Here is a 26,726-nt window from a genome sequence, read left to right as displayed (position 1 = left end):
ACTCTGCCACATGCTACAGATGCACTCAAATAAAACACTAGATATTTCCTTCCAACTAAAATTATTTCTTTTACAAGCCTATTAAAAATTCACAGCCCACCCCAACTAATAAATTGATTCTGCTATATTTGTGATTAATACATTTGTAACTATCCAATAAAGACTGGTGCTGTGGTTAATACTTGTGTCTAGAGATAGAAGCGAGGAGGCATTATTAGGGAAGAGAGATCTATTTAAGTTGCCCTACAGCATTAGAGCACCCAGTGCACCATTTGCACACCCTGGGGTTACAGTAATGATATTTTGTGGAATGAGTGCTGGATTTTGACCATCTTGGTCGGTTGAAAGGAATTACCTATGTTTGTGTCTAGGTTACATATAATTAAGGCTAAGATTTTGTCATGGTTATTTTTAGTAAAAGTCACGGACAGGTCATGGGCAATAAACAAATATTCTTGGAAGCCGTGACCTGTCTGTAGCTTTTGCTGCTGAGGCTCCATTGTTTCTCCCCACCACCGTTGTGGCTGGGAGCTGAGGGGTTCCACCTCTGGGCCCGCGGGAGCTGGAAGCTGCAGGGTAACCATATTTCCCAAAGAGAAAATAGGAAACCCCCAGCCACTCACCTGAGGCAGTCCCCCCACCCTGTGTGCGAGGCTGTCACCTGTCGCTGGAACCCTGAGGAGTCAGCTATTTTCCTTAGCTACACTTGTGCAATCCTCACTAAAGGCAATAAGGTTTGACAGCTGTAACTAAGGGCAAAATCTGAGACAACAGGGGTGCATTAGTATAAATGAGTGGTAAATTGTTTGTACTACTGAAGCTGCACAAGTTAAAGAACGCAGTTTGATTCTCAGATCTCAAGCTGAATTCACAGTTGCAGTGCTGACAGTTACACACACACAAATAGTAAGCCTCTCCTTTTGTTTGTAAACTGAGCACATTTGAGACGTAGTCATTGAGACAGGAGGTGGACCACCACACAATACCATTTTTCACAGAGCCACTTTGAGTAACACCACAGCTATGAATGGTACCCAGATTTCTAACACCCAGTCCTGTGCTTTAATCACCATACTTCCTCTTAATATGCTGTTTTTCGATCCCAAATGTTTGCTGGGATTAGCCACCTGTAATCAGCAGACCAATGCTTCTTAGCCTTGGTCTACACTAGGAGCTGAGGTCGAATTTAGCAGCGTTAAATCGATTTAACCCTGCACCCGTCCACACAACAAAGCCCTTTTTTTCGACTTAAAAGGCTCTTAAAATCGATTTCCTTACTCCACCCCCGACAAGAGGATTAGCGCTGAAATCGGCCTTGCTGGGTCGAATTTGGGGTACCGTGGACATAATTAGATGGTATTGGCCTCCGGGAGCTATCCCAGAGTGCTCCATTGTGACCGCTCTGGACAGCGCTCTCAATTCAGATGCACTGGTCAGGTAGACAGGAAAAGGCCTGCGAACTTTTGAATTTCAATTTCCTGTTTGGCCAGCGGGGCAAGCTGCAGGTGAGTGCAGAGCTCATCAGCAGAGGTGACCATGATGGAGTCCCAGAATCGCAAAAGAGCTCCAGCATGGACTGAACGGGAGGTACAGGATCTGATCGCTGTATGGGGAGAGGAATCCGTGCTATCAGAACTCCGTTCCAGTTTTCGAAATGCCAAAATATTTGTTAAAATCTCCTAGGGCATGAAGGACAGAGGGCATAACAAGGACCCGAAGAAGTGCTGCGTGAAACTTAAGGAGCTGAGGCAAGCCTACCAGAACAGCAGAGAGGCAAACGGCCGCTCCGGGTCAGAGCCCAAAACACGCCGCTTCTATGATGAGCTGCATGCCATTTTAGGGGGTTCAGCCACCACTACCCCAGCCATGTTGTTTGACTCCTTCAATGGAGATGGAGGCAACACGGAAGCAGGTTTTGGGGACAAGGAAGATGATGAGGTTGTAGATAGCTCAGAGCAAGCAAGCGGAGAAACCGGTTTTCCCGACAGCCAGGAACTGTTTCTCACCCTGGACCTGGAGCCAATACCCCCCGAACCCAACCAAGGCTGCCTCCTGGACCCGCCAAGCGGAGAAGGGACCTCTGGTTAGTGTACCTTTTAAAATACTATACATGGTTTAAAAGCAAGCAAGTTTAATGATTAATTTGCCCTGGCATTCGCAGCTCTCCTGGATGTACTCCCAAAGCCTTTCTGTCCACCATGGTAGGACACTTGACCACTCCAAGCCTGTAGCATGTACTCAGGAATCATTGTAGAACAAAGCATTGCAGTGTATGTTTGCTGGCGTTCAAACAACATCCATTCTTTATCTCTCTGTGTTATCCTCAGGAGAGTGATATCATTCATGGTCACCTTGTTGAAATAGGGTGCTTTTCTTAAGGGGACATTCAGAGGTGCCCATTCCTGTTGGGCTGTTTGCCTGTGGCTGAACAGAAATGTTCCCCGCTGTGAGCCATTGGGAGGGGGGAGGGATGAGGGGCTAGCCATGAGGTGGGGGTAGGCAAAATGCAACCTTGGAACAAAAGCACGTGCTATGTATGTAATGTCAACAGCAAGGTTTACCGTCAAAGAGCGTACCCATTGTTCTATAAAATGGGTCTTTTTAAATACCACTGTCCCTTTTTTTTTTCCTCCACCAGCTGTATGTGTTTAGAGGATCACAGGATCTTCTCCTTCCCAGAGGCTAGCGAAGATTAGAAGGCGAAAAAAAAGCACTCACGATGAAATGTTCTCTGAGCTCATGCTATCTTCCCACACTGGCAGAGCACAGACGAATGCATGGAGGCAGACAATGTCAGAGTGCAGGAAAGCACAAAATGACCGGGAGGAGAGGTGGTGGGCTGAAGAGAGGGCTGAAGCTGAAAGGTGGCGGCAGCGTGATGAGAGGAGGCAGGATTCAATGCCAAGGCTGCTGGAGGATCAAACTAATGTGCTCCAGTGTATGGTTGAGCTGCAGAAAAGGCAGCTGGAGCACAGACTGCCACTACAGCCCCTGTGTAACCAACCGCCCTCCTCCCCCAGACGCCCAAGAACATGGTGTGGGGGCCTCCGGTCACCCAGCCACTCCACCCCAGAGGATTGCCCAAGCTGGCATTCAATAAGTTTTAAAGTTTTAAACTTTTAAAGTGCTATGTGGCCTTGTCCTTCCCTCCTCCACTACCCCTCCTGGTGCTTCTCTCCTCCACCACCACTCCTGGGCTACCACCTTGGTAGTTATCCCCCTATTTGTGTGATGAATGAATAAAGAATGCATGAATGTGAAGCAACAATGACTTTATTGGCTCTGCAAGCGGTGATGGAAGGGAGGAGGGGAGGGTGGTTAGCTTACAGGGAAGTAGAGTGAACCAAGGGGTGGGGGGTTTCATCAAGGAGAAACAAACAGAACTTTCACACCATAGGCTGGCCAGTCACGAAACTGGTTTTCAAAGCTTCTCTGATGCGCACCGCACCCTCCTGTGCTCTTCTAACCACCCTGGTGTCTGGCTGTGCGTAACCAGCGGCCAGGCAATTTGCCTCAACCTCCCACCCCGCCATAAACATCTCCCCCTTACTCTCACAGATATTATGGAGCGCACAGCAAGCAGTAATAACAGTGGGAATATTGGTTTCGCTGAGGTCTAAGCGAGTCAGTAAACTGCACCAGCGCACTTTTAAATGTCCAAATGCACATTCTACCACCATTCTGCACTTGCTCAGCCTGTAGTTGAACAGCTCCTGACTACTGTCCAGGCTGCCTGTGTATGGCTTCATGAGCCATGGCATTAAGGGGTAGGCTGGGTCCCCAAGGATAACTATAGGCATTTCAACATCCCCAACAGTTATTTTCTGGTCTGGGAATAAAGTCCCTTCCTGCAGCTTTTGAAACAGACCAGAGTTCCTGAAGATGCGAACGTCATGTACCTTTCCCGGCCATCCCACGCTGATGTTGATGAAACGTCCCTTGTGATCCACCAGTGCTTGCAGCACTATTGAAAAGTACCCCTTGCGGTTTATGTACTCGCCGGCTTGGTGCTCCGGTGCCAAGATAGGGATATGGGTTCCGTCTATGGCCCCACCACAGTTAGGGAATCCCATTGCAGCAAAGCCATCCACTATGACCTGCACATTTCCCATGGTCACTACCCTTGATAGCAGCAGCTCAGTGATTGCGTTGGCTACTTGCATCACAGCAGCTCCTACAGTAGATTTGCCCACACCAAATTGATTCCCGACTCACTGGTAGCTGTCTGGCATTGCAAGCTTCCACAGGGCTATTGCCACTCGCTTCTCAACTGTGAGGGCTGCTCTCATCTTGGTATTCTTGTGCCTCAGGGCAGGGGAAAGCAAGTCACAAAGTTCCACAAAAGTGCCCTTACGCATGCAAAAGTTTTGCAGCCACTGGGAATCGTCCCAGACCTGCAACACTATGTGGTCCCACCAGCCTGTGCTTGTTTCCCAAGCCCAGAATTGGCAGTTCCACCGCATGAACCTGCCCCATTAGCACCATGATGCCCACATTGCCAGGGCCCGTGCTTTGAGAGAAGTCTGTGTCCATGTCCTCATCACTCTCATCACCGGGCTGACGTCACCTACTCACCAAGTTTCGCTTTGCCAGGTTCTGGTGCTGCATATACTGCTAGATAATGCGTGTGGTGTTTAATGTGCTCCTAATTGCCAAAGTGATCTGAGCAGGCTCCATGCTTGCCGTGGTATGGCGTCTGCACAGAAAAAAGGCGCAGAACGATTGTCTGCCATTGCTCTGACGGAGGGAGGGGTGACTGACGACATGGCTTACAGGGTTGGCTTACAGGGAATTAAAATCAACAAAGGGGGTGGCTTTGCGAGAAACAGAATGGCCCCCTCAAGGATAGAACTCAAAACCTCAAGGATAGAACTCAAAATTGGGTTTAGCAGGCCGTTGATTTCACGGAGGGAGGGAGTAGAAAATGAATACAAAACAAATCTGGTCTATTTCCTGTTTTGATCCACTTCATCTATCTTTATACATCTTGCTGGCAGCAGATTGTGTAGTATGACCGCTAGCTATCGTCATCTCCTGGGTGATCAGCAGAAGACAGTGCAGTATGACTGCTGGCCATCATCTTCTGCTGGCTGCAGATTAAAAGACAGTGCACTGCCGGTAGGACTGAATCGCCATGAAACAAAACTTAAAAGGGAAATGACTTGGCTGAATCACTCCCATGTTTGCCCAGGTGCCCCTGACCTCATCGAGGTCAGTTAAAAGAGCACCCTGGACTACGTCGACAATGGCTACCAATCATACTGCACTGTCTGCTGTAAACTGTTGCTGTGTAGCAATGCAGTACGGCATCTGCCAGCACCCAGGAGACATATGGTGACGGTTAGCTAAGCGGGCTCCATGCTTGCTGTAGTATGGCATCTGCACAGGTAACTCAAGAAAAAAGGCGCAAAACTATTGTCTGTCCTTGCTTTCATGGAGGGAGGGAGGGAGGGAAGGGGGACCTGACGATACCCTTAGATACATCAATCTTCCATTTAGCTAATCTTAAATGTACCATTTGTTTACTTAGCATCTACTTTGGTATAGAAACCGTATAACTAAGCAAGGAAATTATTCAATACATATGTAAGAAAAAACCTGTAAACACCAGATGCAGACTTGCAGCTAAGTACACCTCCGGAGATCTCAAGGCACTAGCCTCATTAACACTGGAGCAAATCTGTGGAGAACATGTTATTTACACAAGTTAAGGTATGGAAACAGCCAAAGCTTTTAAAAAAAGACAGTAATAATCTTACCTGCAATTCCTATGAACACTGTCAAACCAAAACAAATGAAGAATACAACAAAGACCAGGACAAAGTGTCGTTTGGACAGTGTATACAATCGCATTGGTGCTAACCTGCAGGAAGCAAAAGAAAGCCCAGAATTAGCACTCAGTAATGGAACTTGTAAAAGAGACTGCATCGGCCAGCCCACAAAAATAAAAAAAATTAAAACAATTTCTGTGGCAATGTGGAATACCAAGAAGACTCCATCAATGATGCACTTTTACAGAGCAAGCATAACAGTTTCCTTCCAGCCACGCACATTCAGTGTCTCCAACTCTCATGATTTTTTTTCTAAGTGGTTAGAGGTTGAAAATACTGCACACTAAAGAACGTGAAGTTCTTCTTGTTCTAGTACTTTAAACTGCAGCAGTTACCATTCCTTTCATGCCAAAGCATTTTCTGCTATCCTAGGATCTAAGCGTGGGAAAGAGTCTCCTCCTTAACTCCTCCCAGATAGAAAAAAGTTCTATATTTGAGCTCAACTATCTGATATACAGACGCACACAGGGTATTGTGAGGGTGCCATATTTCTAACCATAAGAGCGAAAGCTGATGCTGATGCCCTGTGTTGCTTAACTGAGATACATATATATAGCCAGCTTTCCACCCATTTTGTATAAATATGGTCCTGGAACTTCATGTAATTAAATACAGTATCTGCATTCCAATTGGAATTGCAAGAGTTAAGACATCTTTTCCAGCAAGTGCTTTGTGGACCAATGGTAGTCCACAGAACACAGTTTGAGAGCCTCTGCCTTAATGCATTTTTATACTGTATTCCTCATGATTAAAGTGCCTTAATATTCTTAAAATTTATTAAGCCCAAATCTGTGATCTATGTTTCCTTGACATGATCACTTACATGCAATTTTGATTCAAATGGTATCTTCTTAGCATATTGGATCAAAATGTAGAAGTAATTGCCAGATACTGTATTTAATTAAAGGCATCTTTCTGAGGTGTGACATTTTAAACAGCTGAAACTTATATGCTCATTTTAGTTCACTCAAGGGGAAAGCCAAGCATTAGTCAGATTTAGAACAAAGATGTAGGTGTAAGGAGGGATGCAAATGAGTCACTGTTCACACGGCAAGTTTGCACAAACTGGCTGTATGGGATTCTTGTGGTAGCACCTTGCACTGGCAGTCCATTGCACTGGCAGTCCAAGGCCCGTTAAGCATGTCTGTCTCTCCTGTTGCTGTGCAAAAGGTCTATAAAACAGGAGAAACTGACTGACTATACAGGGAAAAGAGTGAAACTAACTATCCATAGGAAGTTCTCCAATGCGCAAATAGAAGTACATAGGAAAAATATTTCTCTGACCTTTCAGATACATAAATCTTCACTTGCAACAGCAGGCACAAGTTTCTTAGAGAAGTGTGGTTTTTAAATTGACAATGTCCCTTTAAGTTAGAACTGTTTAAGTTTCTCACCCTTGACTACACATTGTTTTTGCACTCATTTAAATTGACCAGTTTAGCTAAGTCAGTACAAATTTTTGTGTGGACACACTTATACTGGTTTAAAATGTTTATATGGGTGTATACTGCATTGGTCTGAATAGATGTGACACAATGTTGTGCTATTCATCATTTTCCAAGGGTTTTCAGTTCGATAAGTTGCCTGGAATTTCTTGCATAATTAGGAATGTCCTACATTGGATATTTCTTAGATTGTATTGGGAAAGAAATAAACATGCATCATAACAGGTAGCTACTTAGTCAGTTGCAGAGTATCCTGAAGCAGTTAATATCAGGATCAGATAAAACAATGTGTCATTTCTTCATATGCATACTTTTATCTCCTCATTTCAGCAGAGATTTCAAAGCATTTAACATGGACACAAAATGCAGCTAAAACTAACATTCTTCTGAGTATCCACAATCCTCACGTAAAGTAACAAGACCCCTCACTCACAATATTTATGGAGCTGGCTTGACAACTGCGGACATGTAGGTCCTTTATTTACTCATAGGACAGAGATAATGTGAGCAGCAGTGGTGCATGCTTCCCCACCCTGTGCTGCAGAAACCACTTCTACAAATGGAAGCTCAATTTTTATGTTCACTCATTATTAGATGATGTAATAGGTGTACAAAGTATTTTACAGCTGATTAAGACAACATGGGCTTTGCTGAGAAGAGAGGAACTTACAACAAAATGACAAAAGACTACTTGGGGAGAAAGAGGAACAGAGCAAATACTGGTTTCAGAGTAGCAGCCGTGTTAGCCTGTATTCGCAAAAAGAATACAGACTAACATCCGATGAAGTGAGCTGCAGCTCACGAAAGCTTATGCTCAAATAAATTTGTTAGTCTCTAAGGTGCCACAAGTACTCCTTTTCTTCTTAGAGCAAATAATGAGAGACATAGCAAATACTGAGATGGGGGATACTTCTCTTGGGGAGCACGGGGCATTAAACATACAGCGTGAGTGGTTTTCATATCTTTCACCAGTATGTTTATTTAAAATAATTTAAACTTCTGCTACTGGTGAGTTATCACTGAAAGGCTTTGAAAATAAACGTTCTGTATGTAAGGAAGGATTTCAGTGAAGTGAGGCTGGAACACAAGAAAGACTGTTCTAAGCAAAAGGGGCAGCATAGAAGAAGGCATGAAGATGAGAATGGAAAAAGGAAATAAAGGGAGCATGCAGATAGGGACTTATGTGAAAGGAGTGAGATGTGGAGAAAATGAGAGCAGAAAAAGCAAGCAGAAAAAAGTTATATAGCGCCTTGAATTCAGGATGAAGAAATGCGAGCAACGTACAGACTCCATCATAGGCCTCTGATAATACATCTAAAAAGAGCATCAAACTGTGAAGCAGAGGCCTACATTGCTGCCAGTTCTCATGATTTTAATCACAAGTCTCACAAAATTTTGTTTTTCTTTTAAGCTCCAGCTCCTGGGTCCTGAGACAAAAACAGAATGAAAGCTGAGATTTTAATGTAAACTAAATTTCTAGCCCTTGTGGTTACAGAGAAGAGTTTAAAAATGTGAAGCCCTAAGGATGCAAAACCAGAAGGCAACCAAACAATCCACCTTTTAAAAATCTCCGTATTTTTAAGCAGATGGAGTAGGTAATACTGCATCTGTTTATCACAAACTGAACAGGACAACTAATTTCACAGAGGCCACCAAACAGTTATAATGATAATCTCTTTCAAATCTGTCTCCTAGGCTGGGTCAGATTTGAAAGAGATGATCTGGAGGTGAGATGCTCTGTATTCCCATACTAATCCCGAGCTATTAAGTCTCCACACTGTCATGAACAAAGCTCGGAAACACCTGCTTTCGCAGCAATGGCAACGGAAATTGTTTAGGAGAGTACAGCTGTAGCCAGTATTTTAGATGCTGTCTAGATGCTTCATGAAGGGCAGACCACTGAACAAAACCCTGTCTCCCACCAGAAGGACAGAGATCTACCAAGTCCCATGAAAATGGTGATTCCCATCTTTCAGAGCAGCCAGGAACTTGAGTGTTCAAGTAACAATGACACACACAAAGGCCAAGCAAGGGAAGGGGAGCTCTATTTTTTAATCATACACCTCTCAGTCAAAGCCTATAAAGAAAGATGTTCCCACACCCTCAAGGCCCAGGGGCAGCACGCTGTAGGAAATACTAACTAAGGCATGCATGTCTATGCTGCCTTTCACCACAGCAGCAGCCAAGGAGGGCTAATACGAGATGCACACTTGGCTTTTTAGCAGAATGCTGAGCCTGGACCCAACTGCCCCCACCACCCACTTTGGTACTGGCCTTGGTTAGAAGCTGTTTCGTAAATTTGTTGACCACATACAGTGAGATACTCCGTGCTTTTCTATTCACATGTATCAGGTCCTCTTCCATTGTTTTTTTCTTGTCTCAGCTGGCAACATTATTCATCCATACACTTTAGAATTTCTCATTTGTCTAGACTCAGTCCACTTAATCTTTGGTACACAAAATATGAACTTTGGACTATCCATTTCAATCACTTTTTCCTTCCTTCCTTCCTTCCTTCAACAGTTTCAGTTCTCTCCAACTAAGAATAACCGGTCTTATTCCACAATCAGCTAATGGCTGTTTCATATACTAGAAGTATCACCATTGATTCTGAGCATGCTGCAAATAACAAAAACAGAATTTTACAGATGTGCAAAAACATGCAGGTGGATAAAGGATAATAAAAAAATCAAACAAGGATTGGCATCACACGTTAAATGAGGACATCACAAAGGAGGAAACAGCTTTTGAAATGGTTGTATCTATCAGTGAAACGAAGTTCAAAAAAAAAGGCTGGGGAGGAGGAAAGGAAGTTATTAAAGTCTTGGTCATTAACAGAAACTATGGGTATGTCTTCACTAGTAATGTTATAACAAGGCTGTGTAGTCACGGCAGAGTGCTGCGAGAGCACTCTCCCAGCGCTGTTAAAAAAAAAAACAAAAAAAAAACAACCCCACCCCCACAAGGGGAGTAACCACTGGAACTGGGAGCAAAGCTCCCAGCGCTGGTGCACTGTCTACACTGCCACTTTACAGAGCTGAAACTTGCAATGCTCAGGGGGGTGTTTTTTCACACCCCTGAGCAAGAAAGTTGCAGCACTGTAAAGTGGCAGAGTACACAAGGCCTAAGTTAAACAGCTGGGGCTGAAAGAAGAACTAAGGCCAATCAAGAGTGGGAGTCAGAGTCAAATGAAGGAGAAGGACAAAAAGGAGCCTAGAAAAGTGATAAAGTTAGATTGAGGCAACAAGGTAAACATAAAAGTCAGTATAGAGGAGCTTAATACTTGCCTAAACTGCCCACCATGAAACTAGTAGTAGATTTGGTACTATCATCTTGGGAGAAAACATTACAAATGATCTTTCCCATTCCATGAGAGAGCAACTGTGATCTCACCCTATTCCTGCAGTAAAGTTTCTGTCAACGTCCACAACTCGAGTAGTCTGAGGAAGGGATTTTAATATAATGGTCCCGATATACTTCCAGCAGGCCAACCTATCCTTGTCATCTGGTCACTGACAGATACAAGACTATGCCAACTCTCCATCACATCTCCTTTTCTGTGTTACTCTACTTTAGCTTCTAGAATAGAGAGCAATTCTTACGGTTTGGCCAGTCAATAGAGGTTCTCTTAATATACTCAAATATTCCCAATAATTGATCTAAAAAATACAAAATTATCCAACTACGGCCAGTCACCAAGTCACTGAAAGTCTTGTCCCAAGTTGCAGATCTCAATGAAAAATCCTAGATACTGTAATATGGTGATAGTGAATTTGTGGATAATAATGCAGCAGGTTTTGTATACGAACGTGCAACTGTCAGCCAACTGGAGGGGAGGAGATTTGAAAAATTTTGCCAGTTACAGGGCTCAAAATTATACTTTTTCTGCATTGCCACAAAAGTCAGTATAATTTACTTTGGTTGCTTATTTTGTATATTCTGACCAGTGATTTAAATCATGATTTAAATCAAATCCACCCTGATAGTTACAGTCTACAATAATTTCTAGAACTTTAATTGGGTACAGGGTTCTTCACTTTTCCCCCTGAACCGTTATGTAGTTTCTCTGCACTGTTAAATTGACATATTCTAACCTAGAGGTGGCTGCACAAAAGTGGCAGGCAAAGTGACCCCTCTACACATTTATTGCTAAATCTATAAGAGACTTTAGAATGAAAGGTATTAAGTATATAAATGCAAAACAATAGCTCCCCACTTAAACATGTAATTTGAATATCTTTTCCAGAGAATAAATAATACAGAAGTCCTCTAGAAAAGGCAACAGTGAATCCTTGACTAGGCAAGTTAGCTTGGTCTGCAAGAGTATGTTCAAATACCTAACAAATTTTAGAGACATTTTCCTGTGCCACTGGATAAGTTAAAGACAAACGCACACATCAACATACAGTGGAGGGCACAGAAATACCGGTAGATCGTGATCAACTAGTCGATCCCGGAGCCTCTGCCAGTCGATCTCAATCTCTGGCCGCTAAAAGGTAGGCGGTGCAGCAGAGCTAAGGAAGGTTCCCCCCTGCCTGCCCTGGCCCCACACCACTTCCAAAAGCAGCTGGCATGTCTCTGCGGCCCCAGGGGGTGGGGGCAGTGGGTCTCTGCGCCCTGCCCGCGCCCGCAAATGCCGCCCCCGCAGCTCCCATTGGCCGCAGTTCCCAGCCAATGGGAGCTGTGGAGTCAGTGGCGGTGGGCAGATTTTTCACAACCCTGAGCAATAGTTATACCAATGTAAGTTTATAGCATAGACCTGGCCTGAAACACATAATGCAAAATCCTTCAAAGGAAAGAGACTTTCAACACTATGTTTATGATATACAACTGTCAAAATCAAGACCAGTCTCTAAATGAGTGAGTAATGCCAGGTTTGTATTAGAAGCCATATAATGTTGAGCAATTCATGATTGTGACATTCCAAGTTTGCCTAGAGTAGCAAACATTCTAGCCCTAATTCCCGAATAAAGTCTGCACACAGAAAACAGCATACGTAGGTAAACACAAAAATCAGAACTGCCCTAGAATTCAACAGCAAATTAAACTATATCTGCACATCTAATACATCTTCAAACACCATAGCAGGCCCTTCAACCAAAGCAGCCTTCCTAAGAGATCCGCATTCACCTGGGCAGTGTTTCTCAGCGACCAGTCCGTGGACCAGGGCCAGTCCCTGAGATCTCCCTGACACAGTGTAGGAAGGCAGCAAGCCAGTCCCTGGTATCAAAAAGGTTGAGAAACACTGACCTCGAGGATCAAGTTACTATTTAACTAGAAGTTAGGTTCAATGCCTGATCTGATTTAGATGATGTTTCCTATACCTTTCCCCTTCATTTCTATCTAAAAACAGCCCCACGCTAAAGGACACACATTCAAGGCTCTAGACACCTTTGAAATGCACGTAAAAACACAATGCTCGAGGGACTACAACTTAAATCGTCCAACACATCCGCTTTTTTCTTTCTCCCACCCCATCACACCTCCTCTCACTGCCAGTCAAGCTGGCCAACGGGACTTCAAACTTCTCCTCAACCACACACCCCCACTGAACAAGAGCCACCCCCCGCCCAAGCTCGGAACACCCGCTCGAGGGATGCGTGGGGACACACATCCCGGAGGGTGCTCGCACTGGGGCAGGCAATGCGCCAAAGCTGCCTTTCCAAGGCTACGCTCCTTGCCGACCCCACGCTCGGGTGACCTGGTTTCCCCGCGAGGTTCCCCCAGGAGCCAGCTGCGAGGCTGCGGAACGCTCTGCCGGGGCTCGCGTCTCACACCGGGCGCCGGCAGCAGGCGCTGGCTGGGGGCGGGGGGTCACAGAGCACAAGCCCAGAAGGGACGGCGGGGAACAGTTACGCTGGCTGCCCGAGGGCACAGGCCCTGCCCGAGTCCCCCACCCGCGTGTGTGTGTGAGCGGGGCGCTCTGCGCAGGGCCGGGAGCGCTGCCTAAGGGCGCAGCGAGGGGAGGAGAGTCGTTCACTGGGGGGGTGGGGGGGGCAACACCTGGACCCAGCGCCCAGGGTAAGGACCAGGCTGGGGGAGCGGGGAGAGGGACCGCCCCGCCTTGGACGCAGCGCGGAGGCCGAGACACCCGTCCCCGCGCCCCCCACTCACAGCTCCATCTCCGAGCCGCATGCGCACTAGTGGCGCCTCCTCCCGCAACAGAGTCGGAGGCGAGCCGCAGTCTCACATCCGACCGTGGCAAGATCAGCGGCAGCAGCAGCGCTTCCGCGTGCGTCAGCCAACCGCCGCGTCACGCCGGGATCTGTCACGTGACACCGAGACGCTTGCCCAACTCTTGTTCCTGGGGGCGGGGGGAAAGGTCCTCCGTGCGCACCTGCTCGGCGAGTGAGGCGCGAGCGGGCTACGGGGGGCGGACAGGGACACGAATCTACACTCCGATTACTTCACGACATCCATCTATACCCCCCCGCCCGGGACGCTGGCCTGGCCCGGCCCGCCCATGTCACCGGCAACCAGCGAGCGCCGCCCCATCACCTCAGCAGGGCCACGGGCGGTGTTGGCACCACTTGAACTAAAGGGTAGGAAACGGGATCGAGTTAACTCGGTGCCCCAGGGCGTGTGTGGACTCGGGTGACCAGATAAGACGTGTGAAAAATCAGGAACGGGGCGGGGGAAGATTTCCAACTTTCTAATCGCGGTGGCACAAACCGAACACCCCGCCCCTTCTCCATCCCCCCTGCCTCTGGCTCTCTCCCACCCCACTCACTCGCTCACTCATTTTCACCGGGCTGGGGCAGAGGGTTGGGGTGCAGGGGGGGGTGAGGGCTCCAGCTGGGTGCGGGTTCTGGGGTGGGGCCAGGGATGAGGGGTTCAGGGTGCGGAAGGGGGCTCAGGGCTGGGCTGGGGGAACAGGAGAGGGTTCAGGGAGAGGGCTCCAGGTGGCGCTTACCTCGGGGGGCTCCCCAGAAGCAGCGACATGTCCCTTGGCTCCTAGGTGTAGGGGCAGCCCCATGTGGTGCGCGCGGCCTCTGCCCGCAGGCACCACCCCTGCAACTCCCATTGCCTGCGGTTCCTGGCCAATGGGAGCTGCAAAGCCAGCGCTCAGTGCGTGGGCAGTGCGCAGAGGCCCCCTGGCTGTCCCTCTGCCTAGGAACGGAGTGACATGTTGCTGCTTCTGGGGAGCCGTGCGGAGTCAGGTAAGGAGCCTACAACAAGCCATGCCAACCGGACTTTTAACAGCCCAGTCAGCAGTGCTGACCGGAGCCACCAGTGTTCCTTTTCGACCGGGTATTCCGGTTGAAAACTGGACACCTGGCAGCCCTTGAGTGGGGATAATAGGTGCCTATATAAGACAAAGCCCCAAATATTGGGACTGTCCCTATAAAATTGGGACATTTGGTCACCTTAGTGTGGACGCAGCTCCACCCGCACCCAGGGGCTCCGGGCACAGAAGGGCGGGTCCCTGTTCACCCCCAACCACGTCCGTTGCTCCCCCACCCACTCCCCCACCATAGGCGTGTGCACAGCCGCCTCCTGGACATGGCTCTAGCCCCGTGCAGCACTGGGACTTGCGCTGCCCCACCCCCAGCTGCTGCGACTCGCGCCCTGGCCTCGGGGCCACACTCAGCCTTGGTACTGTGGTAGCAGCAGCACGACCCCAGGGCACGCGGCAGAACAGGGCTGCAGAGCAGGGGCACAGGGACAGGCCAGCATTGAAAGAAGAACCTGTGGGCTCAGCAGCAGCACACACAGCTCAACCCGTCCCAGGGAAGGTATCTCCACTGTCTATGTGCGCCTGGTACTTGGCATGGTGGTGAGGGTTCCATACATTAGCATCAATGATCAAGGGATACTCTCCTCTTCTAGCAGCTGTCAGGGGGCCAACAGCATCCCATCAGTAATGCTGACCTACCAGCAGGAGCAAGTGCTGGGCTTGTCTACACTTACAGCACTGCAGATTTTCCAATACGACCCCGAGCAACGTAGTTCTATGCTACAAACTTATGTTGGTATATCAGGGCCAAGCTTCAAACTGTAACTCCAGAACACAGCTGAGGGCAGACCTACACTTAAAGCTGCAGCAATGCAGCTGCGCAGCTTTAGCACAGATGCTACTATGCCCATGAGGGAGTTTCTCCCCTCAGCATAGTTGAGGAGAAGCGGTAGCTATGTTGGCAGGAGAAGCCCTCCCGTCATCCTAGTGCTGTCTACATCCGGGGTTAGATCAGTATAACTGCATGGCCTAGGGGTATGGATTTTTCACATCCCTGAGCTATGTAGTTATACTGATGTAAGTTTGTAGACCTGATCTGATCGTGATATCTATATATACTCAGCCCTGGTCTGCACTACAAACTTATGTCAGTATAATTACGTCGCTCAGGGGTGTGGAAAATCCACACCCTTGAGTGATCCAGTTATACCAGCCTAACTTCTGGTTTAGACAGCGCTATGTTGACAGGAAGGCTTCGCCCGTTGACATAGCTACGGCCTCTCGGGGAGGTGGAGTACCTACACCGACCGGAGAAGCTCTCCTGTCAACATAGGTAGCATCTTTGCAAAGCACTAGAGCGTGCATCTGTAGCACTGTAAGCATAGACAAGTCCTTAAGCATGTTAAGTAAACATAACCACAAGGAAAGCAAATAAACATTTGCAGTATAGGAGAAGGTGTGCTGGTCTGTTAGTTGACCTCCAAGATTTCCCCCTCTCAGCTCATGATCCTGTTTTAAACTGTTAACTGCACAGAGTAATGAAATTTTAGAATAAAACAATAGGGCTGTTTAAAGTACTAGCTCAAACAGAATTCTTAACAATCATTTCTATTTCCACATGTATGTTTCCAATTATCTCTGCTCCAATGTTATTTTTAAAATAGGTTAGAAGAGAATAGTTTAGCCATTATTAAATATGTAGGGCTTGACTCAGCATTGTGTTACTCCAGGTTCACCCCAGTGGAAATCCATTGATTTTTATGGAGTTACACCAGCTGACAACTGTAGCAATACAATGCTGTTTTAGATCTGTGGTATCTATACAAACACTAGAAAAGGTTTAGCTGTTTAAGAGCCTGATCTTGCCTCAGTGAAGTGAGTGGAAAGTCAATGGCCTTTGAGCTTAAGCCTCATGTCTCACAAGGCACCTGAGGCATGTCAGTAGTAATATCTAAGAGCACACTGCTTAGATGGTTTGTCAATGGCAGACCCAAGTAGAGGAGTGACATCAATGGGAATTGGATCAAGATCTGGCATACTGCACACTTTGATGTTATATAACTTACTTAAAACACCACATGCGTCTTTTTATCATACTCCCTACACTGCTATGCACATATGTTAGAAAGTTGCAAAAGCTGTTCTACAGGACAAAGAGCTTCTTGTAACCGCTCTAAATTCTGCTCCAGGAACTAGCTGCTGGAGACCCTGCAGAGTGATGCAAGCTGAGCCTACCACTTCTCCAGAATTAAGTGTGTCACATATATGACACTCTAAGCCTCCTCTAGCTTTTGAAATTGCTCCTGCATTTGGATCTGCCAGGAGCTAAGCCAGCAGATGGACCCCTTATGCTTACACCTTTCTGAAGCTACTTTGCTTCTTAAAAAAAATTCTTTATTGAAGCGAGTACCAAAGTAATATCAGGGATTCCTCCTATATCTGGCAGGAGTGATTTTACAGACTCAAGCCCCAATTCTGCAAATAATCATGTGCCTATTTCATTTATATGAGTAGTCCTGTTTCCCAGATGCACTAAACAGAACAACTGAGGATTGAGTCACTTGTGTTTAAGTGACATGAGACATTCCTTCCTCTCCAGGACCTTAACAGTACTCCAAGACCTTAAGGGTACATCTACACAGCAAGCAAAAACTCATGGCATCAAGTCTCAGAGCGCAGTCTACAGACTTGGGCTCACACTGTGGCACTAAAAATACCAGTGTAGACATTCAAGCTCTGGCTGAAGCTCAGGTTTTGAAGCCTAAGGAGAGGGGGTGAGCTTCAGAGCCTGAACTCCAGGCCGAGTCCAAACATCTGTACTGCTATTTTTAGTGCAGTAGCACCAGCCTGAGTCTGTAGACCAGGCTCTGAGTCTTGCTGTCGCGGGTTTCTGCTTGCCATGTAGATGTACCCTAACTGGCTAGCAAATTAAAGACTAGAAGTGAAATCCTGATCTAGTTGAAATCCATGGGAGTTTTGCCATTTAAGCAAATGTGGCCAGGAATGGAAGTTAAAACCATGTCTCCCATATGCCACTATAGAACACTAGGCAATGAGAGTTGCCCACGCACACCCCTTTTACAATAAGGCAACTGAGTGCAGGCTACATGAGAAAGTACATTAAATGCACTTGCTTTTCTACTGTAAAAATCTGTGTTTGAAACTGGCTTGGGCCACAAGTAAAATGAGTTTGATGATTTCATTCTGGTTGCCAGGGGACATTCTCCATATCACAAAATTACACAGCAATCTAACATCATAGGCTTTCTGTGTTCAGGAGAGGCACAGAACTGTAGTAACAGAGAGTCTTGAAGGTCAGGACAGAGATATATTGAACGAATCATGTGATACAGCCTTCATCAAACTTGCCCACACTTGGTATAGCCCAGATGAGATTCCTTAGACCTGGAAGGATAAGATTTACCTACCATCTTTTGAGTCAAAGTCTGTATGATCTTTATCTGCTGCTGCAAACTTGCTCTGAACACACCTGTAGAGTTTTGCTTATCAGCTTTCAGGTAGCATCTACTTATATTGCTGGTGAAAGTTAGGGATTAATGGCACGAGCTATTGTATTAAAATTAACCATATATTTAGAAAGCAAAAAGCCAGACAGGTGTTTTTGAGGTTGAATCAAACCTATTCATCTAAGGTATAAGGACTGACATCTTACATTTTGAGTCTGTGTGTGCTTAGTTCATGGAAACATCACTTCACCTTAGAGACAGCATCCTGTTTTCTGAATGAGTTTTGAATAGCACTTTCAATAGAAAGATAGTGTCAACATTGTTGTCACATTGGGACCAGCTTCAGTGTACAAGAGATAAAAATGTTTTTAATGTGCCATGTTACAGAGACTCTAGTCAGATTACAAGTAGTTGCAAATTAAAGCCTATCTAGTAAGCTATTGCTTTAAGCACACTACTTAAAATATAACAATATTGCATATACTATTGCTTAATGAACAATCATTTGCACAAATGTCAATGCTTATCTGTTGAGTCTTCTGAGAGACTGGACAGCAAAGGCTGTCAAAGACCCACTGAGCAGGCAGAGAGGCATGGGGCTAGATAGTTTATCAAGTCCCTAAACTCACCCTATGTTTCATACTACTCTTTGGTTTTGATAATAGCAAGTATCTAGTAATATATTAATAAAATGTCAAGGTTGCTGCTAATTAAAGACATGAGAAACCTGCTGTCTATGCCAGGATAAAGTTCAAAGTACTCCCCAGCTTTGAAGTTTATCATCTACGTAGGATAGAGCCGTCTCAGGATGAACCCCGTGCATTACACCAAGAATTCATAGATGATTCAGGCAGTACAAGACAGTGTATGATAAAAGCTTATCACATCTTTTAAACAAGCCGAGTATTTCCTGCGCCAGTTTACTTACATGGTGTAGTGTTTATGTTATGGTCATCCTTTAACTTCACTTATCAGTGATAGTATTATATATTTTATTAAGTTGTCTGCCTGTGTGATTTTAAAATATTATTAGACACATGGGACCCAGTTCATCCCTACTGTAACTCCACTGAACTCCGTGGAAATATACCATGGATGAATTTGGCCAATTATGTAGATATTTGTACAGGCAATTAGAACTATATATTTATAGCATTGTTGATTATTTAGTTGTCTTCTGGTGCTGATATAGTTTTGAATACAATTAAAAGAAGTGATATCATTTTACCCAGAATAAGTATTTTGGAATACCAAATAAGTGAGGGAACACATTTGTGAATTTTAATGGACAAAAATAGATAGTCCAGGACACACAATAAGGATTTGAGGACTCAGAATGATCTAAGAGATTATTTCTGACCCAGAATAGGCCTTTGTTGGGATGGCACTGCTAAACAACACTTTGAAGCAACTACGTCAGGAATATGCAGGCTTGCAGCTCCCACCCCCTTTGAGGTTTTTCAACAAGTCCTTCTATCTTGGAGATGAGAAAGTGATGGAATAATATATCTACAATATCTGTGAGCATTTTTACCGTGTTGGGAAGAGAAGCTGCAGAGTCATACCTTTAATGATTCATGCACGTACACATTCAGTATCTCACAAACATTAATTGATTTATCCTTGCAATATCCCTGGGAGACAGGGAAATGTTACTGTCGTTTTATAGAAGGGAATAAGGCACAGACAGATTAAGTGACTTGCTCAAGGCCACACAAGAAGTATGTGGCATAGCTGGGAACCCAACCCACCCACCTTTACTTTGAAAAGTTCTAGCACCTTCACACTTTGGAATAGGGACTTGAAATTTGCCAGGGGGGAGCCTTTGTGTCATAGATGAGCCTAACCTTATTCTCAAAAACAGCCAAATCATTTTGACTGAGATTTTCCCAAATGGTTGAAATTTGGCAAGTTATAAGCAACTGAAAATAGGTTCTTACACTGGGAAGTGTTGCACAACCTTAACCAAATGCTGCTTTTAGTTATAGATCTGCTGTGACATCATGGAATTGCATAATTTGGCCACTACACTACCATTTGAAGGACTGTGTTCCTGCCATTTCCTCCAAACAGCCATGCAAGTTAACTTATAAATCCCCTTCCAAAATTTAGTCATGAAAGTTGAGATTTTCAAAACCTTCTAGGGGATTTAGCTGTTCAACACCCACTGAAATTAATAGAAGTTCTGTTGTGAGGCTAAATCTCCTAGTTTGCTTTGAACATACATACTGGTTGAGATTTTCTAAAAGGGCACAAATGTAGAGCCTCTACTAAATCTCCGTTGTATCACAGGAAGACTTAAAGCAACAGCAGAGGGTCCTCCTAGTATGGGAAATCTTCAACTACCAGCCCTACATCAGTTGCTCTGCTCCTGCCTCCCTACCTGGCATCAGAGGTATTCCAAGGTCAAGAAGGAGCATGCCAGGGTGGAAGGGAGAGTTGCTTCTTGAGAGCCATTATTCATTGGCATCAGTTAGAGCAACCCTAAAGCTGCTCTAACTTGTGTGGAGGCCAGTATGGCTCACATCAGTCTCCAAGATTAAGAAGGAAACATGATGGTAAGCCACCAATCTTTTCCCCCTTCCACCAGTGCACTGAGCATTCTGTGACAAACCTGGCCCTAAGTATACTAGATCTCTATAAATACCATGAGTGGTGATACCAATTATATTATTTACAATATTATTAGATATCACATACACAATGCTGTAAATTTACATGGTGCTTTACAAGCATATAGTAAAATGCATTGCTTGCCCTCAAGAGCTTCCAGTCTAGACACAACTGTAACTTCATTGCCCTGTGAGGTGGCTGATTGTTTTGTCTCCACCCCCAGGATGGTGCACGTGACTTAGGTCACACTGGTCAGTGACTCCATGGACTTGCATAATAAAAATACATATTATTTGGGCAAAACTAACTTGCCAGCATTTACATTCTTAGCCCAATGCAGCAGGATATAGAAACCTAGGCTTAAGACTTCTGAATTCTGCCCCTCCCCCATTAGTCTGGGGGGGCAAGAGTTTCATGAAAGTTCATTAAAAGAGCTGTATCTAAAGAAACTAAAAGAGAAAAAGCCTCATTCTCACCTTTCATCCAGACAATGACAAATCCTGTAAACGTCAGGGGCCAGACCCACAGCTAGTGTAAATTAGCATTGCTCCAATGATGTCAGTGCTGATTTACCCCAGCTGAGGATCTAAACCCAAGTTGCTGATGTGAAAACCATAGCCAGTCTCACCCACTGTTCAATGTCACTTCCAAAAGTAGAACAGAGCACACTGGTGGTAATATCAGATGTACAGGAACTTTTGTAAACAGTGTAAAGACTCAATATCCCTACCTGTGAAGGAACTGCTACATTTTATTGGGGTTATCCAAATTAATTACATTCAAAACACAACTTATAACCAATATCAGTGAAGTATACTTGACAGGAGCGAACATGTCTGCATGAAGATTCAGCATGACTGAAAACAGTTAATGTTCCAAAGGATAAATGATGCAAAATCAAAGCCATACAAAACACAGAAGCATCCCACAGGAATACTATCATACCACAGATGTCACAGTTAAGGTTGTCACCTTGAAGACTGTGGTTGAGAGCTTGATTTGCTTGGGGTAGAGATGGTGTGTGTTTGCAAGTGAGTTTGCATTTGTGAGAAGACAACCATATGTACCTGTATGGCTTTATTCTGTATTTCCTTGTTTCGAATTAAGTGTTATTTGCCCCTCACAACCCTAACTGTTTTTAGTGACATTTTTATTTTTGAATTAAAGACAGGCCACACAACCTGATATTTCTAATACTGAATTGCCAAAATCCCCCACACCTCCTAAGAAGCAAGGATTTCTGTTAAAACCTTGTCTAAAAGCTTCATCCACAGCTCCTATTTATAAATTAATACTAGTATACTGAGGATGATATAGCTGGTTCTGCCCATCACAACTTATAACCAACAATCGGAAGAGCACACTACAATGTCAAGGACTAGTGAGACTGTAGCTGTCCTTACCAAGAATCTCAAAAGCAGATGCAATTCTATACCTGTTAATGAATTAAAAAAACGGAAGTGCCATGCAGACTGGACTGCTAGATTTACAGTGGATAAAAACAGCATATGTAAACCCAGTGGTTCAGCAATAAATGTAACAATACTTAGCCCAAGTCATCCATAGATCTCAACATCCTTTGCAAAGGAGACAAAGTATAATTATCCATATTTTACAGATGGGGAAACTGAGACACAGATGGGGTAAAGTGACTTGCCTAAAGTCACACAGTAGGTCAGTGACAGAGCCAGGTCCTTAGTGCAGTGCCATGTACACTGGACCATGTTGCCTCCCCTTCCATATTTACCAAGTGGAACATATTTCTATGTGGAAGATTTGAAATTGACAGGTATTCTTGATCTGCAGGCTTATGTGGATAGGAGCCCTGAATGAACTAAAGCACCAGCTTCCTCAGAGGCAATGTACAGCTGTGTTATTCTAGAAGAGCTAATACCAGCACAACCCACAGCATCATTCTTGATTCAAAAAGCAATTTCCCTGTCAACCACAAAGGTAACAGCATAACGTTTTACATTTCTATAGCATCTTTCACCCCACTGGTTCTACAGCAAGTAGTGCAAGCATTTACAGCTGCTACTATCAAGAGATGATGGCACTGGAAAATGGCAGCCCAGAATTAACTTTACAACTACATTTGGGCCATTCCAATATAGTCTCTGCCATGTAGTATTGAAAGCCCCTTACTACGTACTGTTGGTCAAAACAGGGGGTTAAAGAGAGTTTCTATTGGAGAGCTGCTGCTTCTTACTGAAAACAAAGCAGCACAGCTGCTGGATGGATACAGCCATCTCTCAGGCTCTATTCATATCACATGTTTGTTATCCCTATGCCCAAATCCCCACTACCTGGTACATTCTATATTCATTGACCCCTTTGCAAATCAGACTGGTAGCTTTTTACATCCACACTGTATTCACTTTGCACAGGTAAAAGTGACCACACAAGTTGCAAGACAGTGGTCATCAGGAACCCCATGTCCAAAAACCTAGCAGAACCAGCAGTTGGAGTCTACGTATGGCATAGCTGACATGCACTATATTGCCACAGACAGCATGCTAACATAACAATTATAGTGCTGACATGTTTGCCCCCCTTCCTCTGCCCCATTTCTAATTATTTCCCACAACTTCTCAGACTGGGCTTTGGAACAATGAGCCACTGTTTTGTTGGGGGAAAATGCAGCTATATTAAACCCTCCCAGGATACATGGATGGTGCCAAGTTATCAGACAATGCTTTCTGCTTTCAACTGCTCTTGCTGCTGTGGATGTAGTGACAATTTAAATATAATGGGCCAGATCCTTAACTGGTGAAAATGGGTGCAGCGCCACTGAAGTCAAAGGATCCATGCTGATTTACCCCCAGCTGAGGATCTGGTGCATTGTGTACAAATATTTAAATGGATGTAGTCATATACTGTGCTCAGATACAATAGGGATCAGCATAAGCTAGAAAGAGCTATTATATAATAGTTTATGCTACTTAAAGCAGAGAAACAGGTGATGGAACTTCCGCACAGAGGTTTTCCTAGAAATCACTTTTCAAGGAGAGATAACAGACTAGTTCACAATAGTAGGGAACCTCTTTCATATTGTCCTGAGTGCTCAAGATCCTGGGAGGCCTGGATCCATCTTTCTGTGTCCTAGAAATCTATGTCCAGGTTTTATCAGTGAGATTACAGCATTGGCGTTTTAGACAAAGGCCAATTCTAGGTGGTTCTGGTTGATGGACTCTTACTGCAGATGGTTCCATATGAAGGGATGATTAATTTGTTTTGGGCTCAGTACAAAACCCTGACCTAGGTTTTTCCCGCACAATCACCAAAGGCCCTTATTGGGTGTTTCCATGTCATGGAAAGTAAATTATTCCACAATAATCAAGGGAATAAAATGGCCTGGGATATTTTTGAAAGGAAAGTAGAAGGAACTCATATATAGTAGAACCAGAGAGATCCTTTCCTCGGTCAGCCTATTCACCCTATGGAATTTCAAGAGGACGAGCCTCTTAGCAAACCCCTCCCAACTTTCCAGTGCCCTATTTAAAATGGCCTTTTCTCCTTCAGCTGCCCGGACCAAACCACCACTAAGCAACCTAGGAGGTTGCCACCGCCATGATTCCTAACTAAACATCACCCAGCCCCATCAAATCCCAACACAGATGAGGTAGCACAGGCCCGGCAACTCTCCTTCCTTAACACAGCCATGGGAGAGCCTGGCGCTCCGAAAAGCCCCTCTCCCTCCTAGCCAAGCCGCCTGCAAACGTCCCGGGCAGGCCAGCTGGCGGGGGCCGTGCACGTATTTAACCAGCTGAAGGCAATTGGGGATTGCTTTCGGCTTCCCCCACTGAGCAGAACAAACACTTCCCGCCCCCAGGGGCCTGCAGCGTTGAGCCCTGCGGCTGCAAAGCAGCTCGGTAAGAGCCTGGCCGCCCCCGGAGCCCAGCCGCAGCCCCTCCGTGCTTCCCTGCGGGGGGGTGCGCGGCGCTGGCCGCTCCCCAGCCCTTACCGGTAGTAGCGGTCATCCTTGTAGGGGGTCAGGTCCTCTCGGATCTCCCTGTAGGTCTCCTTGACCCTCCGGCAGAAGCGCTTGAGCTCGCCGCAGAGCGGGGTCTCGAAGGCGGGGTAATCCGCGTCCATGCCGCCGCCGCTGCCCCTTCAGCCCCGCGCTCAGCCCGCGGCAGCAGCGAGCCAGGCCCCCCGAGCGAGCGCCCTCCGGGTCCGGGGCCGAGGCGGCGGGTGGCGCTGCCGGCCGCGGGGAGGAGCTGCCGGGCTGGGCCGCCCCGCTGGCCGCCTCACAAGCGCTGCTGAGGTGAGTCCGTGGGGGCAGAGCTGCCGTCCGTCCCCACCCCCGGCAGACGGGAGCCTCCCCCGGCCCCGCTGCTTCTCCTGCGTGATGCCGCAGCCCCGGCGGGTGTTGCGGACAGGAGAGAGGGCCGGGCTCGCGGAGGCGGGTAGGAGTGGCCAGTCTGAACGGGAGCGGGGAAGATTTCAGCACCCTGGACAGATTCACCGGGGTGTCACTGGCTTTACCGAGCAGCTCGCCCAGTCCTCCAGCCCAACGTTTCTTCCCTCGCCGGCTGCTGTGAGAGGACAGCCCCCAGTGTTGTCATAGCTGTTGAGATGATTTTCATTCCCACCCAGAATGTCGTTTTTGTCTGGGCATTATTAAAATGGATTATGATGATGATGATGATTAAACCTTTAGCCGTAGATCTACTCCTCCTCAAGTGTAAGGAAAATCTCGGGGGAGATATGTTGTTTTAAAAAGTGTATACGTGTATAAAATGTCCCCCTCCTCCATCATCAGCGGCTACACTGAAAATGTTAAAATATACATAATGAACAAAGCCCACCAAAACAAAGAGGAAATAAAAAGATATTTACCATCATAAACACATAACCTCCAATCAGTTTCTTCTGTGGTGATCACAGATGAAATTCTTAATTAAAAGAAAAAAAATCCCAGACAAAACCTCTACATTAAGAAGCCGCTAAATTTAAGAGTCATTTAGGGGTAAAGTATTCTACAGGGATATTGTAATTATCCACAAATCAATGGTTCTAACTCCAGGACGGTCAGTTAAGGTTAAACTTAAAATAAACCAAAACATGTTAAGGGGAATACAGTCAGGTCTCTCAAACAACGTTAACTCCACCCTGTCGGGATCCCTGGAGGAGACACAAATGAAAGAAAAAGCCTTTAAAACTCAGTTTAACCTAATTTGGGTCCCCAAATACTAAAATGCCTGATTAATTGTATAGTTATTGCTGCTGTCACTAAAGGGTAGAATTAAGGTTTCTGCTGAAGGAAAAACTTTCAGCCATGAAGAAAAATGGGGAGACATGGACCTTAATCCTATATATTTCCAAATGTAGCCAATGCTCAGGATTTCAATGAGTTTTGACTATTTTTTGGAAGTTTGAAGACTCTGTGACAGGGCAGTTATAGTTATTTGGCCGCTCTAACTATGTAGTCACGTACTATAATATATTTGGATTTCTTTTAAGTTTAACCTTAACTGTGAATTTCCCAGCAGTATAATTAGGGCCCTACCAAATTCATGGTCCATTTTGGTCAATTTCATAGTCATAGGATTTAAAAATAATAAATTTCACAATTTCAGATATTTAAATCTGAAATTTCCCAGTGTTGTAAGTGTAGGAGTCCTGACCCAAAAGGGAGTTGTGGGGGGGGGTGTCTTGGTATTGCCACCCTTACTTCTGTGCCTCTGCTGGCAGCGGCTCTGTCTTCAGAGCTGGTTGGTCGGAGAGCGGTAGCTGCTGGCCGGGAGCCCAGCTCTGAACACAGAAATAAGGATGGCATGGTATGGTATTGCTACCCTTACTTCTGTGCTGCTTTCTTCAGATCTGGGTGCCTGACCAGCAGCCGTTGCTCTCCGGCCATCCAACTCTGAAAGCAGCACAGAAATAAGGGTGGCAATACCATGACCCCCTTGCAGTAACTTTGCAACCCCCTTTTGGGTCAGGACCCCCAGCTTGAGAAATGCTGGTCTCCCCTGTGAAATCTGTATCGGATAGGGTAAAAATACACAAAAGACAGTTTTCACTGTCTGTGAATTTGGTAGGCCCCTATGTATAATGCTTGGTTTTGGAATAAATGGCTAAGTGAAACAAGGCCCTACTTGCAACTCCACAGCATATCTGTCTGTAATGCAATAAATTAAATATCTGATCAATTCAAAAATTTCAGGGACTGTTCATAGCATCAATGGGC

General features: G+C 45.6%; 1 protein-coding gene and 1 long non-coding RNA gene across 6 annotated transcripts in view; one reads left to right on the top strand and one right to left on the bottom strand.

The window, feature by feature from the left end:
- The window catches only part of TMEM181 (transmembrane protein 181), a 59,714-nt gene extending 34,666 nt beyond the window's left edge, over positions 1-25,048 (bottom strand). The window contains exons 1-3 of one of the 5 annotated variants that reach the window (XM_073337804.1): positions 13,391-13,540; positions 9,551-9,895; positions 5,760-5,863 (exon numbers count right to left, since the gene is read on the bottom strand). In XM_073337804.1, coding sequence (XP_073193905.1) covers positions 5,760-5,853 — 94 coding nt within the window. In that variant the 5' untranslated portion in view covers positions 5,854-5,863; positions 9,551-9,895; positions 13,391-13,540. Of the gene's footprint in view, positions 1-5,759; positions 5,864-9,550; positions 9,896-11,702; positions 11,943-13,390; positions 13,541-14,189; positions 14,238-24,497 lie in introns of those variants that run through there. The other 4 variants (XM_073337805.1, XM_073337800.1, XM_073337801.1 and 1 more) reach the window with 4 other exon arrangements.
- Positions 13,558-26,726, top strand: part of LOC140909152 (uncharacterized) — an 82,662-nt gene continuing 69,493 nt past the window's right edge. Inside the window, exons 1-2 of the long non-coding RNA XR_012158102.1 lie at positions 13,558-13,818; positions 22,340-22,486. This is a non-coding gene — a long non-coding RNA (uncharacterized lncRNA). The remainder of the gene's footprint in view (positions 13,819-22,339; positions 22,487-26,726) is intronic.

Source organism: Lepidochelys kempii, chromosome 3 (assembly GCF_965140265.1).
Source record: "Lepidochelys kempii isolate rLepKem1 chromosome 3, rLepKem1.hap2, whole genome shotgun sequence".
Classification (NCBI taxonomy): Eukaryota; Metazoa; Chordata; order Testudines; family Cheloniidae; genus Lepidochelys; species Lepidochelys kempii.
Note: the sequence above shows the minus strand (reverse complement) of the source record. Positions and strands in the feature narration are given on the sequence as shown.